This window comes from Garra rufa, chromosome 3 (genome assembly GCF_049309525.1).
Source record: "Garra rufa chromosome 3, GarRuf1.0, whole genome shotgun sequence".
Classification (NCBI taxonomy): Eukaryota; Metazoa; Chordata; class Actinopteri; order Cypriniformes; family Cyprinidae; genus Garra; species Garra rufa.
Window position 1 is genome coordinate 42,451,269 of NC_133363.1, and position 15,029 is coordinate 42,466,297.

General features: G+C 36.8%; 1 protein-coding gene across 1 annotated transcript in view; it reads right to left on the reverse strand.

Moving 5' to 3' along the window:
• The window catches only part of fam189a1 (family with sequence similarity 189 member A1), a 177,864-nt gene that overhangs the window by 30,319 nt on the left and 132,516 nt on the right, over positions 1 to 15,029 (reverse strand). Inside the window, exon 5 of the mRNA XM_073837105.1 lies at positions 10,128 to 10,235. Coding sequence (XP_073693206.1) covers positions 10,128 to 10,235 — 108 coding nt within the window. The remainder of the gene's footprint in view (positions 1 to 10,127; positions 10,236 to 15,029) is intronic.

The following is a 15,029-nucleotide window of genomic DNA, read 5'->3' on the forward strand; positions in this document are numbered from 1 at the left end:
GGAATCTAATTTTAAAGTTTAACACGTTGCCATGGCAACAGCATTTGATTTATCATCGTACCCTTTACATATTCTTATCGGCCGTGTTTTGACATTATTTTGATGAAGTTTGAAGAAAATCAAGTAAAATTAAGAGGCTGATTTCAACGCATTTTGAAAATGACACGCTTCCTGCTACCAGTTGGTGGCGCTATAACTTTGACTCATAATAGTCACATTTATGGAATCAGCATCATACAACGAACAATCTGGTGAAGTTTCATCAGAATCAGGCAATGTGTGCAACAGTTATTAGACACTTCCTGTTTCTCATTTCTCGCCATAACTTTGTCGCCTTGCCACGGCCAAACCGTTCGAGATATCAAAAATCCCCTCGCAATTTAGCGTCCCCAATGTCTTGAGATCATGCTGACCGAGTTTGGTGACAATCGTATGGAAATCCTGGGAGGAGTACGTTAAATTCCAGAGCATGCGCTTTTTAAACAGCCCTAAATATCTCACTTCCTGTTGCGTTAAGAAAATGACATAGAGTACAAAAGTTGTTCAGCTCAATGAGTTCTATATGTGTACCGAGTTTCATATGTGTACGTTCAAGTATGTGTGCTATATGGCCCTAAAAATTCCAGGGGGCGCTGTAGAGTCCCCTTGCCACGCCCCGGTACCAGCCTCTGTGACGTCCTGATGGCCGCAGATTCCGACATGTGTGCAAATTTTCAAGAGTTTTTGAGCATGTTAAGACCCCCTTAAGTGCCCGGAAGGTTAACAAAAAAAAAAAAAAAAAAAAAATAAGAATCCTTAGGAAAACAAGAGGGCCTTCGCCCATTCTGGGCTCGGGCCCTAATTAAAGCTGCGAGCAGCGATGAACGGGCCCTCGCACCCGGGCTCACCGCCGACCGGTGGCTTCAGGAAAACAGCAAACGGGGGGCAGTATGCTTTTAATACAGTAAATGTAGGAGAAATATGTCAAAGTCACTTAAATGTGCCAAACTTGCCGCTGCCAGCTGGTGGCGCTATGCCTATAACTGATTATTGGCATGTAGATGTGTTCAGGCCAGCACTATTATCAAACATATGAAGTTTGGTGCAGATTGACCTTGGTATGTTTGAGTTAGTGAAATATATGAGATATCCTGCTGCCAACAGGTGGCGCTATGATAATATCTGAATATTGGTCTTTAGGTGTCTTCAGGCCAGGACTCTTACCAAACCTGTGAATTTTGTGGCAGATCAGACATTTTCAGGCTAAGTTATAACCACTTCTATGTCTATGCAGAAACATCAAACTTTGTCAGGCCACCACGGACATGCCCTTTAATGAAAACTCAAGATCTTCACAATTTAACATCTCTAAGGCCTCAAGATCAGACTGACCAAATATAATGTTGATTTAACTAAATGCAATCAATGCAAGGACTTCAGATAAATGCCAACTGTGAACCAGTATGCTACAAATTGCCTATTTTCTGATGAAGATGATAAGAACATGATTCATGATGATAACAAAATGTTATTATTGCTTGCTTTACGTCCACCACTTCTGCTTAAATGTCATTGTCACCTATCTGTACAATTTTTGTGTGGATATTGCTTTGCTGGTGACTCCTGTTATAATACATCACTCTTAAGTGCTACATAACTAAGAATCAATAAGGAAGACGGTGCCCAGTTGGCACATGCATTTACAGTAACCATCTGCTAGTTTTGATTTTAAGTTTACAGAATTGAAAGGGTTACACTTTAAAATCAACACACAGACACATACACACAAAATATAAAATGTTGCCATCCAGTTTCATTTGTTAAAATTAACTATATTAGTTAACATGACCAATAAATAAATAGCATTTATTAATGTTAATTAATATTAAGCTAAAAAAAGTACTCATATAAAGTTTATGTACTGTGAATTAACATGAACATGAACACAGTTCATGTGGGTGTACAGCAATACACAATAAAGTGCTCTATAAACGCTTCATTCTTTCAAAATATCTTTAAAAATCAAGTTGAGTATTTTAACGGGGTGATATATATATATATATATATATATATATATATATATATATATATATATATATATATATATAACTGATCTTAAAATTATGGTTTTCAGATGTTTTGAAGAGATAACAGTAACGTTTGTTTTGTTGTCAAAGTCTGTCTTAATTTTTTATTATTATTATTTTATAATCAATAAATAACACTATGTAAATATTGTCTATCAATGAAGATAAATTGATCATGCTAAAAAGTTGTATTTTTAAATCTTTTGCTATGTGACTGAATAGGACAAGTTCATGGTACAGTTAAGTAAAAAATAAATAAAAAACAACAACTGCAAAATACGAACAATGAAAGACTTAGTGACCCTTTATATTTTCTCAAAATATCAGACTCTCAAAGATCAGACATATTTATGTAATTACACTACATACAGTACATGCATTTTTTGTTCAAAGATGGTCTGTAGGATGGCTCTCTACTCTGTCACCCTCTCTGCCTCTCACCCCTCCCCCCTGCAATAATGAGCTTCTCTGTGCCTGACTGAACGCACACACATACTGTAGAGACATTCACCAGAGTGACAGCAGGTTTCCGAGTTATTTTTTTAACTTTCTTTAATTCATTGAAGCTTGTATAAAATTTATATTTCCAGCACTTGCTCAGAATGATTAGATCTCTGTGTGAAAAAAGTTTTAAAGAGTTTGGATGCTGCACTTTAAAGATATAAAAAATTAGGGTTATGTTTTTTTACTACATCTTTAAAAAATCACCACGTCAACACCGTTCGAGATATCCAAAATCCGCTCGCAATTTAACATCTTCAGAATCTTCTCTTCATGTTAAAAAAGTTTGGTGTGAACAGCTGGTTGTTCTTAGGAGTAGTGTGAATTTGTTTACAGCCTGATTTTTCCAAAAATCCACCTTCAAATCAAAATAGCCGGCTTTCTGTTGGTCTTAGCTAATGAGTTTGATTTAGAAAGTTGTCCAGATTGATGAGAACAATATATGTACAGAGTTTGGTGACTGTAGGAAAAACTAACCCCCCAACTTTTGTCAAAAGATGGCGCTATAGAGTGCCTGCTCCACGCCCATTTATGACATTTTGCCAGTGTCTAACTATCATTAATATTGACGTGTGTGTTGAGTTTCATGAAATTCTAAGCATGTTATCTGCCTCGAAAAGACAGGAATCAAATTTTAAAGTTTGACGCGTTGCCATGGCAACAGTATTTGATTTATCATCGACCCCTTTACATATTCTCATCGGCCGTGTTTTGACATTATTTTGATGAAGTTTGAAGAAAATCAAGTAAAATTAAGAGGCTGATTTCAAAGGATTTTGAAAATGACACGCTTCCTGCTGCCAGTTGGTGGCGCTATAACTTTGACTCATAATAGTCACATTTATGGAATCGGCATCATACAACAAACAAACTGGTGAAGTTTCATAAGAATCAAGCAATGTGTGCAACAGTAATTAGACACTTCCTGTTTCTCATTTCTCGCCATAACTTTGTCGCCTTGCCACGGCCAAACCGTTCGAGATATCAAAAATCCCCTCGCAATTTAGCGTCCCCAATGTCTTGAGATCATGCTGACCGAGTTTGGTGACAATCCTATGGAAACCCTGGGAGGAGTACGTTAAATTCCAGAGCATGCGCTTTTTAAACAGCCCTAAATATCTCACTTCCTGTTGCGTTCAGCCCATGACATAGAGTACAAAAGTTGTTTGGCTCAGTGAGATCTATATGTGTACCGAGTTTCATATCAATACGTGCAAGTATGTGTGCGCAGTACATCAAGTTTTCAAACTGTGTTCCAGGGGGCGCTGTAGAGGCCCTGAACCACGCCCGGGTCCCAGCCTCTGTGGCGTCCGGACGACGGCAGATTCCGACATGTGTGCAAATTTTCAAGAGTTTTTGAGTATGTTAAGGCCCCCAAAAGTGCCCCAACGGTTGAAAAAAAAAAAAAAAAAAAAAAAAAAAATAAGAACCCTTAGAAGAACAATAGGGCCTTCGCCCTTTTGGGCTCGGGCCCTAATTAAAGCTGCAAGCAGCGATGAACGGGCCCTCGCACCCGGGCTCACCGCCGACCGGTGGCTTTAGGAAAACAGCAAACGGTGGGCAGTATGCTTTTATACAGTAAATATATGAGAAATATGTCATAAGTCATTTAAATGTGCCAAACTTCCCATTGGCAGCTGGTGGCGCTATGCCTATAAATGGCATGTAGATGTGTTCAGGCCAGCACTATTATCAAACATATGAAGTTTGGTGCAGATTGACCTTGGTATGTTTGAGTTAGTGAAAGATATGATATATCCTGGTGTCAACAGGTGGCGCTATGATAATATCTGAATATTGGCCTTTAGGTGTCTTCAGGCCAGGACTCTTACCAAACCTCTGAAGTTTGAGGCAGATCAGACATTTTATGGCTGAGTTATTACACCTATGTCCATGGCAAAACAACAAACTTTGTCAGGCCGCCACGGACACGCCCTTTACTGAAACTCAAGATCTTCACAATTTAACCTCTCTAAGGCCTCTAGATCAGACTGACCAAATATAATGTTGATTTCATTAAATGTCTAGGAGGAGTTTGCTATAAACCTAATCCCCTGCAAGGACTTCAGATAATGCCAACTGTGAACCAAATGTGAACATTTTCCCTATATTCTGATGATGATGATAAGAACATGTAATTCATGATGATAACAAAATGTTATTATTGCTTGCATTACATTCACCACTTCTGCTTAAATCGTTACCTATCTGTACAATTTGTATGTGGATATTGCTTTGCTGGTGACTCCTGTTATAAGACATCACTCTTAAGCGCTACATAACTAAGAATCAATAAGGAAAACGGTGCACAGTTGGCAAATGCATTCACAGTAACCCTCTGCTAGTTTGGATTTTAAGTTTACTGAATTGAAAGGGTTACACTTTAAAATCAACACAGAGACACATACACACAATATATAAAATGTTGCCATCCAGTTTCATTTGTTAACATTAACTATATTAGTTAACATGAACAATAATTAAATAGCATTTATTAATGTTAATTAATATTAAGCTAAAAAAGTATTCATATAAAGTTTATGTACTGTGAATTAACATGAACATGAACACAGTTCATGTGGGTGTACCGCAATACACAATAAAGTGCTCTATAAACTCTTCATTCTTTCAAAATATCTTTAAAAATCAAGTTGAGTATTTTAACGGGGTGATATATATATTTATAACTGATCTTAAAATTATGGTTTTCAGATGTTTTGAAGAGATAACAGTAACGTTTGTTTTGTTGTCAAAGTTTGTCTTAATTTTTTATTATTATTATTTTATATTCAATAAATAACACTATGAAAATATTGTCTATCAATGAAGATAAATTGATCATGCTAAAAAGTTGTATTTTTTTTAATCTTTTGCTATGTGACTGAATAGGACAAGTTCATGGTACAGTTAAGTAAAAAATAAATAAAAAAACAACAACTGCAAAATACGAACAATGAAAGACTAAGTGACCCTTTATATTTTCTCAAAATATCAGACTCTCAAAGATCAGACATATTTATGTAATTAAAATACATATGTGCATTTTTTGTTCAAAGATGGTCTGTAGGATGGCTCTCTACTCTGTCACCCTCTCTGCCTCTCACCCCTCCCCCCTGCAATAATGAGCTTCTCTGTGCCTGACTGAACGCACACACATACTGTAGAGACATTCACCAGAGTGACAGCAGGTTTCTGAGTTATTTTTTTAATTTTCTTTAATTCATAGAAGCTTGAATAACTATGATATTACCAGCACTTGCTCATAATGATTAGATCTCTGTGTGAAAAAAGTTTCAAAGAGTTTGGATGCTGCACTTTAAAGATATAAAAAAATAGGGTTATGTTTTTTACTATATCTTTAAAAAATCACCACGTCAACACCGTTCGAGATATCCAAAATCCGCTCGCAATTTAACATCTTCAGAATCTTCTCTTCATGTTAAAAAAGTTTGGTGTGAACAGCTGGTTGTTCTTAGGAGTAGTGTGAATTTGTTTACTACCTGATTTTTCAAAAAATCCACCTTCAAATCAAAATAGCCGGCTTTCTGTTGGTCTCAGCTAATGAGTTTGATTTAGAAAGTTGTCCAGATTGATGAGAACAATATATGTACAGAGTTTGGTGACTGTAGGAAAAACTAACCCCCCAACTTTTGTCAAAAGATGGCGCTATAGAGTGCCTGCTCCACGCCCATTTATGACCTTTTGCCAGTGTCTAACTATCATTAATATTGATGTGTGTGTTGAGTTTCATGAAATTCTAAGCATGTTATCTGCCTCGAAAAGACAGGAATCTAATTTTAAAGTTTGACACGTTGCCATGGCAACAGCATTTGATTTATCATCGACCCCTTTACATATTCTTTATCGGCCGTGTTTTGACATGATTTTGATGAAGTTTAAAGAAAATCGAGTAAAATTAAGAGGCTGATTTCAAAGCATTTTGAAAATGACACGTTTCCTGCTCCCAGTTGGTGGCGCTATAACTTTGACTCATAATAGTCACATTTATGGAATCGGCATCATACAAGGAACAAACTGGTGAAGTTTCATCAGAATCAGGCAATGTGTGCAACAGTTATTAGACACTTCCTGTTTCTCATTTCTCGCCATAACTTTGTCGCCTTGCCACGGCCAAACCGTTCGAGATATCAAAAATCTCCTCGCAATTTAGCGTCCCCAATGTCTTGAGATCATGCTGACCGAGTTTGGTGACAATCCCATGGAATTCCTGGGAGGAGTACGTTAAATTCCAGAGCATGCGCTTTTTAAACAGCCCTAAATATCTCACTTCCTGTTGCGTGGAGCCCATGACATAGAGTACAAAAGTTGTTCAGCTCGATGAGTTCTATATGTGTACCGAGTTTCATATGAGTACGTGCAAGTATGTGTGCGCAGTACATCAAGTTTTCAAACTGTGTTCCAGGGGGCGCTGTAGAGGCCCTGAACCACGCCCGGGTCCCAGCCTCTGTGGCGTCCGGACGACGGCAGATTCCGACGTGTGTGCAAATTTTCAAGAGTTTTTGAGTATGTTAAGGCCCCCAAAAGTGCCCCAACGGTTGAAAAAAAAAAAAAAAAAAAAAAAAAATAAGAATCCTTAGAAGAACAATAGGGCCTTCGCCCTTTTGGGCTCGGGCCCTAATAATAATAATAATAAACGAAGCAGATCCAATAGGGTCCTCACACCATCGGTGCTCGGGCCCTAATAATAATAATAAACGGAGCAGATTCAATAGGGTCCTCACACCATCGGTGCTCGGGCCCTAATAATAACAATAATAATAGTAACAACAGAAGTAGTATTAATATTAGTAGTAATATGCCGGATTTAAAAATATCAAAAACAAACAAAAAATTCATTGTCATCAAAGTCAGTTATCATACAGCTATCATATAATTACAACATCATTGTTTGTATTTGTATATCATGAAATTAGTTTGAGGCATCAATTATAAATCTTGAGGCTTAATTGGGGCATCAGCTCATCAGCTAGTTTTATTCAATATTTAATGGTGAAAGCAGAGGGCTGAAGGTTGTATTAAATCTGAGTAACTGGTTTTGTGTTTTTGATGTATGTTGTTCTTGAATGATATGTTCCCTTAACAGATGTATCCATTGTGTAACTGAAATTTGGCATTTATTTTTCCAGTTAAGTAATATAGTTTTCTTGGCGATAGCTAGAGACATGAGTAAAGGAACTGCAATGCAAAAGCAATGCATATTACTAATCAAATATACTTACGGTAGGAAATTTACAAATATATTTTAGGAACATGATCTTTACTTAATATCCTTATGATTTTTGCCATAAAAGAAAAATGTATAATTTTATATTATAATAATATATTTTTGGCTATTGCTACAAATATACCCATGCTACTTAAGACATTATGTGGTACAGGGTCACATTTGGAATGACAAAAGTGTGAATAAATGACAGAATTTTAATTTCCAGGTGAACTATCCCTTTAAATTTCTATCCATGAATCAGCCAGTGAAAATTTCAGATTGGAAGAGTAACTCATTTTGTGCCATTTTTGCGAGTTCAAGGATAGGTTTAGTGCGTTTTTATGATGACAACGCACTTTCCTGTTGATATCATATTAGAATACGTGAAGGCTCATCAATCAGAAGACAATGAAATCATTCTTAAATAGATCAATCTGATCCTGAGGCAATGGCTATAGATGACAGGTAAGTACAGCTAGCAATATAAAGCCAAAATCAGGCTGTGGTGAAATCACTTAATACAGTTGCAAAGGGAAAAGCTCCATGCAGCGCTTCACCTCATCCTTGCCCTCGGGTCTCTGTTGTCTTTGTGCACGATCTGTGCAGCTGGTAACAGTGGTGATTTCTCGCTTTGCCACTCTGTGCCCCGAGTCGAAACTAATCCCGCAACTGCTCCACCGATTCACAGAACTGCAGCCATGCTAATATTACTCATATCAATTCATCTCCCCGTGCCCATGCCTCTGCTGCAGCCATCCATGAGGCTGTGCAATTTACTGCAGCGGCCATAAACCCACAAAGCCTACTCTTAAAGAATATTAAAACTTTATGTCCCACAAGTTTATTTTCTCTCACATAAAACAGGCTGGCTGAAAAAGAGAGATCCACTAAAAGGGAGCGATGACAGATCCACGGTTCTCTCCCACTGAGCATTGTAACATCTGTGGTCTCATCCTCATGTAATCTTACGCTTAAAAAATGGATAGTACTTCTGAAAAATATGCTTGAAGTACAACCAAATGAGGTGAAGACTCTTGTCAAAGCACCAATGGCTTAGAGCAAGCTGTTTTATTCTGCATAAGAGAAGAGCTGAATACTCTTTGGATGGGGAATAAATGTAATAAATTAATCATTGGTGACAAATGTGCCTGTGAATAGGTTTTATTATGCCTATGGTAACCATAAACCTTAAATTTGTGTGATGTCACATCAAGGCTGATACAGTATGTATCAGAACAATGAAAAATTGAAACGTAAGGAAAATCATAACGTAAGGAAGAGTAAATAAACTTTATCAATTGAATTTAACAAATGTATACTTAAATGGTTAGTTCACCCAAAAATGAAAATTCTGTCATTAATTGCACCACCCGTAAGATCTTTGTTTATCTTCGGAACACAAATTAAGATATTTTTTTGGAAATCTGAGAGCTTTCTGACCCTGCATACACTCTTAAAAATAAAGGTGCTTTAAAAGGTTCTTCACAGCGATGCCATAGAAGAACCATTTTTGGTTTAACAAAGAACCATTCAGTCTAAGGTTCTTTAAAGAACCACCTCTTTTACCTTTTTATAATCTGAAGAACCTTCTTTCACCACAAAGAACCTTTTGTGAATCAGAAAGGTTCTTCAGATGTTAAAGGTTCTTTATGGAACCATTTAGACAAAAAAGGCTCTTCTATGGCATTGTGAAGCACCTTTATTTTTAAGAGTGTAAGCAGCAACTTTCATTATATGGACAAAAAGTATTTTCATTTTTGAGTGAACTATCCCTTTAACCAGTTACAAAAGATGTATATTCAAATAACTTGGAACTGAAGTCTGTAACTCAGGTAGTCCAGATAAACCAAAAAAATATTTTTCACTTGCTTCAAACTATTTTAAAAGTCCAAGACCACTCTGTTATAACCACTGTTGGAGAGAAAAAAGGATAAGAAGATCCAAAAAAATCAGCATTCATTTCTAGACTGATTATTTCTTTGATCCAAAAGGAAATCAGATTTCTTTTGGAAAAGGATATGACACTCCATTAATGTATGTCTGAAGCCTAAATCACAGGATGTATTTAATGGTTTGTTCATATTGCTCTGAATTGTGCTTATTGAAAAACATTATTTAGGTCAATAGTAGATAAAATCTGATTAAATTTCCTTTTCGTTTAATGGTTATGAGTATGTACTATAGACTATTTCTCTGGCATTTTGCTAATTGTACTATTACATTTTCACTTGTCTTGATCGTCTGATCTTTTCTCCATGATGTAATGGGAAAACGTAATGTGCATTAAGACACTCAGAAAGACGCACACACATTGCGGTATGGATCACACTTACCATCTGTAGTAAATCAGTAGAAACCATTTGCATACAGCACACGGCCGTGGCCAGAGCACACACAATGGTGGAGATAACATTCAGTGCACACACGCTGAAAAGCAGCTCCTGGGAGACAGAGAAAGAAATGGAGAGACGGGGATAAGAAGGGAGAGGACAAGAAGGTGTGAATCAAAGAGAAAGAGACACAGAGGGACCGAAGGAGAGTCAAGAGTGGCAATTGTTTGTTGCAAAAATCTCAGCCTGGCATGAACATTTATTGTTCTGTTTGTCAGAGCGAGAAAGCCACAGTAAAACGGCAGTCACGAAAGAACAAATGCGTGGAAGAGAGAGAGTGGCTATGACATAATGGATAAGAGGGATAATGGTGTCACCAAAGTGGGACTTTTGCATGGCATTATCATTCGGCAAAAGCTATGCATAAAAAGCTGAACTAAAAGGTGCAATAGGAAAAGTCCTTGTGCAAGCTTAAAAATCCATTCCCATTCAATGACTAGATTCAACTCCCACATTCTGATTCAATTTGATTTGATCCTGATTCAGCTGATCTGATTTGATTCTGTACGTTTCAGTAACAATGTCTATTGTTACAATGCTTTTAATGCAAATTTTACAGGAAATATCGAACTTGGTACAAAAATATTAACTGTAACAGTACACTCCAAAAAAATGCTGGGTTAAATACAACCCAGTGCTGGGTAAAATATGGTGATTGGGTTGTTTAAATGTTTAATCCAACCTCCTGGGTAGTTTAACTCAACTATTGCCATAAAATAACCCAGAATAGGTTGAAAATTAATGACAATAAATGAACATACATTAATAAGTTGAATAAATTGTAATTAAATTATTAACATTTTTAAATGGCTTATTAATAAATGTTCAACCTTTGATTATTGCTGATGCTTCTAGTAATTATGTGATTTTTAATTTCCAACCTATTTTAGGTTCATTTTAAGACAGCCATTTTAAACAATAGTTTAATTAAATACAGCTACCAAGAAGGTTGGGTTAAACATTCAGAATGTGTATTTATAACCTTATGAACACTTTATTTATAAACTCCTACATAATATAAATGGTTCCATAAAGAATCTTTAACATCTGAAGAACCTTTCTGTTTCACAAATGTTTCTTTGTGGTGAAAAAAGGTTCTTCAGATTATAAAAAGGTAACCAAAGAACCTTTCGCTGAATGGTTCTTTGTGGAACCAAAAATGATTCTTCTATGGCATCGCTTAAAGAACCTTTTAAAGCACCTTTATTTTTAAGAGTGTAGAGTAAAAAGAAATAAATCTTGGGATTTTAAGAATATCAAACCATAACACATACCATATAGCATAACACATTAACCTAAGCACTAAAGGCCCATTCACACCAAGAACAATACTATAAAGAAAACTACATTCATCCAATTTCCAACAGAAATGAACACTAGAAGCGGTAAAACAGCGAGTATTTGTAATCGTTTTTGTACACAGTTATGATTACAGCTCCATATGTTTCGCTTTCCAGATGTAACAAGCTTGCTCAAAGCTCAGTCGGCATTGAATGACTTAGGACTTAGGATGCGGAATCCTTGGGTACGAATTCCAAGAAAAACTTATGATGAAAGAGCTAAAAGATGAGAGATCGAAAAATAAGCTAAAATGGCATGCTTACGATTGCATTTTTACGTTATATTCACTTTTGTTCATATTATCGGGTAGGTTTAGGTGTAGAGAAGATGGTATGTTATTTTAAAACGTCATGGAGCATTAGTTATAGCCTAGTCTCAGCCTCAGACGTCACGCCCACAGAACGTTGGCTAAACGGCTGATGCATATGGCATACTTAACTTATGGAGTTATTTATGTGCCAAAATTAAACAAACAAATACAGCGTTTTGCAAACAAACACAATCTGCTTTGCAAAGAAAAAATCGATTTTCAAACAAACAAAAAGTACTATGCACAAACACAAGTCAATTTGAGAGAAAATGCAGAGGTATAACAAATATATGCATTGTGTGTTGCAAATATATATATATTTTTTGTGAGGAAAACTGTAGATTTTTTCTTTGCAAAGCAGATTGTGTTTGTTTGCAAAACGCTGTATTTGTTTGTTTAATTTCAGCACATAAATAACTCCATATTTAACTGGAAACACTTCAGGAATGTCGAAGTCATCTGATTAGTTGAATTTGATCGGATTTCGGGGAGACGTGAGTGTTGCGCTTATTATCGGTCCGCCGGGAAACAAAGCGCAGACTGATTTACTCTGCGTTTTGCTAAAATGTGCTTATGCAGACGCCATAGTTGTTATACACATTTGCGACGTTCGGGAACAAATTCATAACTTACTGCTTGTTCTCCCTCCTCTTCTTATTTAACTTTCAGTGCTGGTTATTTCAATGACCGACTTGTTGCATGCCAGTCTGTTGTTGTGGGGGCATTTCCACACACCGAAACGTGACGCTGAACGAAACAAACTGTGATTGGTTGTTTGACATGTCGGTCAAACGGCCTTATGGCCGGGCCTTGGCCAATGAAAACTGTCATGAATTCCAGACCTTCAACCGTCAGTCTGAAGGTCTGGCTACGTGAGACTAGTTATAGCCCCACTCACTAGACATTTCAAGTCTGAACCGCTGTGGCACGTACAAAACAAACCTCATGTAAAATGTACCATATGTACATTCATCTGTTCCGGGGTAAAAACTAACACTATTTTAGCGCCACTCAGTGGACATTTCACATCGAATATGTAACGTACATGGTGGTACGCATTTTGCATCTTGCGAAAAAGTTCCCACAGGTACGTTTTCATCATGATATCTGTTTGAGATAGTGAGTCATCAGGAGAAAGAGATCACTGAAAGGAAAAAAAAAAAAGAAAATCACTGGCAATGTTTGAGATTCTACCAGACTGAGTACATTCAGTATACACGACAGCCCATCACACACACCTGCTATCAGAGCTCTGTCTGAGCGCCCGTTGTGACAAGATGGAATGTATGTGACCCAGTGATGTTCTCAAGGAAAATGCTGAGTTCCTAAACATGCACAAGCCCTTTCGGTGAAAGGAGCCCATCCTAAGAGGACTGGACAGGCCTAAGCACTTCTACATGACTGTACAATCATCTAACCCTACGAAAAGGCCAAGACCTCCTCTTTGGGGGCGGAAGATGTGTTTATACGAATACACACAAAAAAGCTCTGGAAAGAAGAGACTCTAATGCATCTTTTTATATCCATTTTTAAAATGATAAAACCTTTTTCAATGAATTATACATTGATATTTTAATAACACTGCTCCAGTACACAAAACTTGCTTCATTTCAAATCAGACATCACTGATGATAAAGTAATCATAACTTGCAGTTCAGTAAGTGTCTGCATGTTGATACAGTAATGACTCTGATTCAATGAGTATATTAAAGGATTAGTTCACTTCCAGAATAAAAAATTCCTAGTAATTTACTCACCCCCATGACATCCAAGATGTTCATGTCTGTCTTTCTTCAGTCTAAAAGAAGTTAAGGTTTTTGAGGAAAACATTCCAGGATTTTTTTAATGGACTTCATATAGTGGACTTCAATGGTGGCCAACGGGTTGAAGGTCCAAATTGCAGTTTCAATGCAGCTTTAAAGGGCTCTACATAATCCCAGCCGAGGAATAAGGGTTTTATTTAGCGAAACAATCTGTCATTTTCTAAAAAAGAATAAAAAAGGAATATACTTTTAAACCACAAATACTCGCCTTGCACTGGTCCGACTTCAATGGATGATTGTTTCATAAGATAAGACCTTTATTCCTCGGCTGCGATCGTGTAGAGTACATTTGTACATTTGTTTTTGCATGCAGCCTGCGAGTACTACTCAGTAGAGTGATGTGTTTTCTAGCCTTTATTTTCCAGTACACTGTGTTTTTATCTCAACATATTCTATAGAGACATTAAACTCACACTGGGTAAAATATGATTTCTGTTGTTGTGCTGTAGATTCAGCAGGAGTGGCAAAAGTAGTGATCAAACAGATCAAGACAATATTTATGCACCTAGACAACTCTAACTCTTAACTCTAGGAGGATGCAGGACTAGTGCGGTTGTGTTTCCAGCAAATCTAACAGAGGAACTAGGTGAGATCCACTGAGAAACACCTGCTCTTCTCATTTTGAGCCAGCAGTGCTAACCCTCATCTCCCTGACGACAAGCGGAACAAGAAAAAGTGATGAAAGTGCATGCCAGTACCTTCATTCTGATAATACATTCAGTCAGTTCTTAAAGCTGACGGGACATGAAACCATTTCTTGCATCTGCTTAATGTTGATGAAGGACTAAACCAGTAATCTGAGTGGTTGCTGGGCTGCAAACTGACATGAAAGTACTGACATGAAGCATTATACCTTAAATGAGTCCTGAAGAAAAACGAGTGTGTCATTATGAAACACACCAGTGGGATATAATGGCCCTTACAATGAGGAAGCCACATGGTGTGATATGCCAATGAATCATAACATTAATTGACCTTAGGGTCTTTATAGGCATCTCAGTTGACCTGACTGGCCATGAAAAGACATGAAACCCTCAGACATCAGTAATAGCATTAAAATATATAAATCTTTTTGATGCTTCATAACTCAATCTGAGTAAGTGCTACCGATATCATAGAAATCCATTAAATATTAAAGGGATACCTCTTTTTTTTGTGTGTGAACTTTTATATTTCGGCAACGTGTAAGGCTGGTTGAGGAAATTAATTTATATAGTCCAGTGTTGTCATTACTAATACTGTTAACTAAAACTATTAAAATGTTTTTTTTTAGTAATTGAAATAAAGATAAAGCTGTCTTACTGTGTGTTTGAAATGATGAAAACATGTAAAAAAAAACATTTCTACACTCTTAAAAAGGATGTGTTAAAA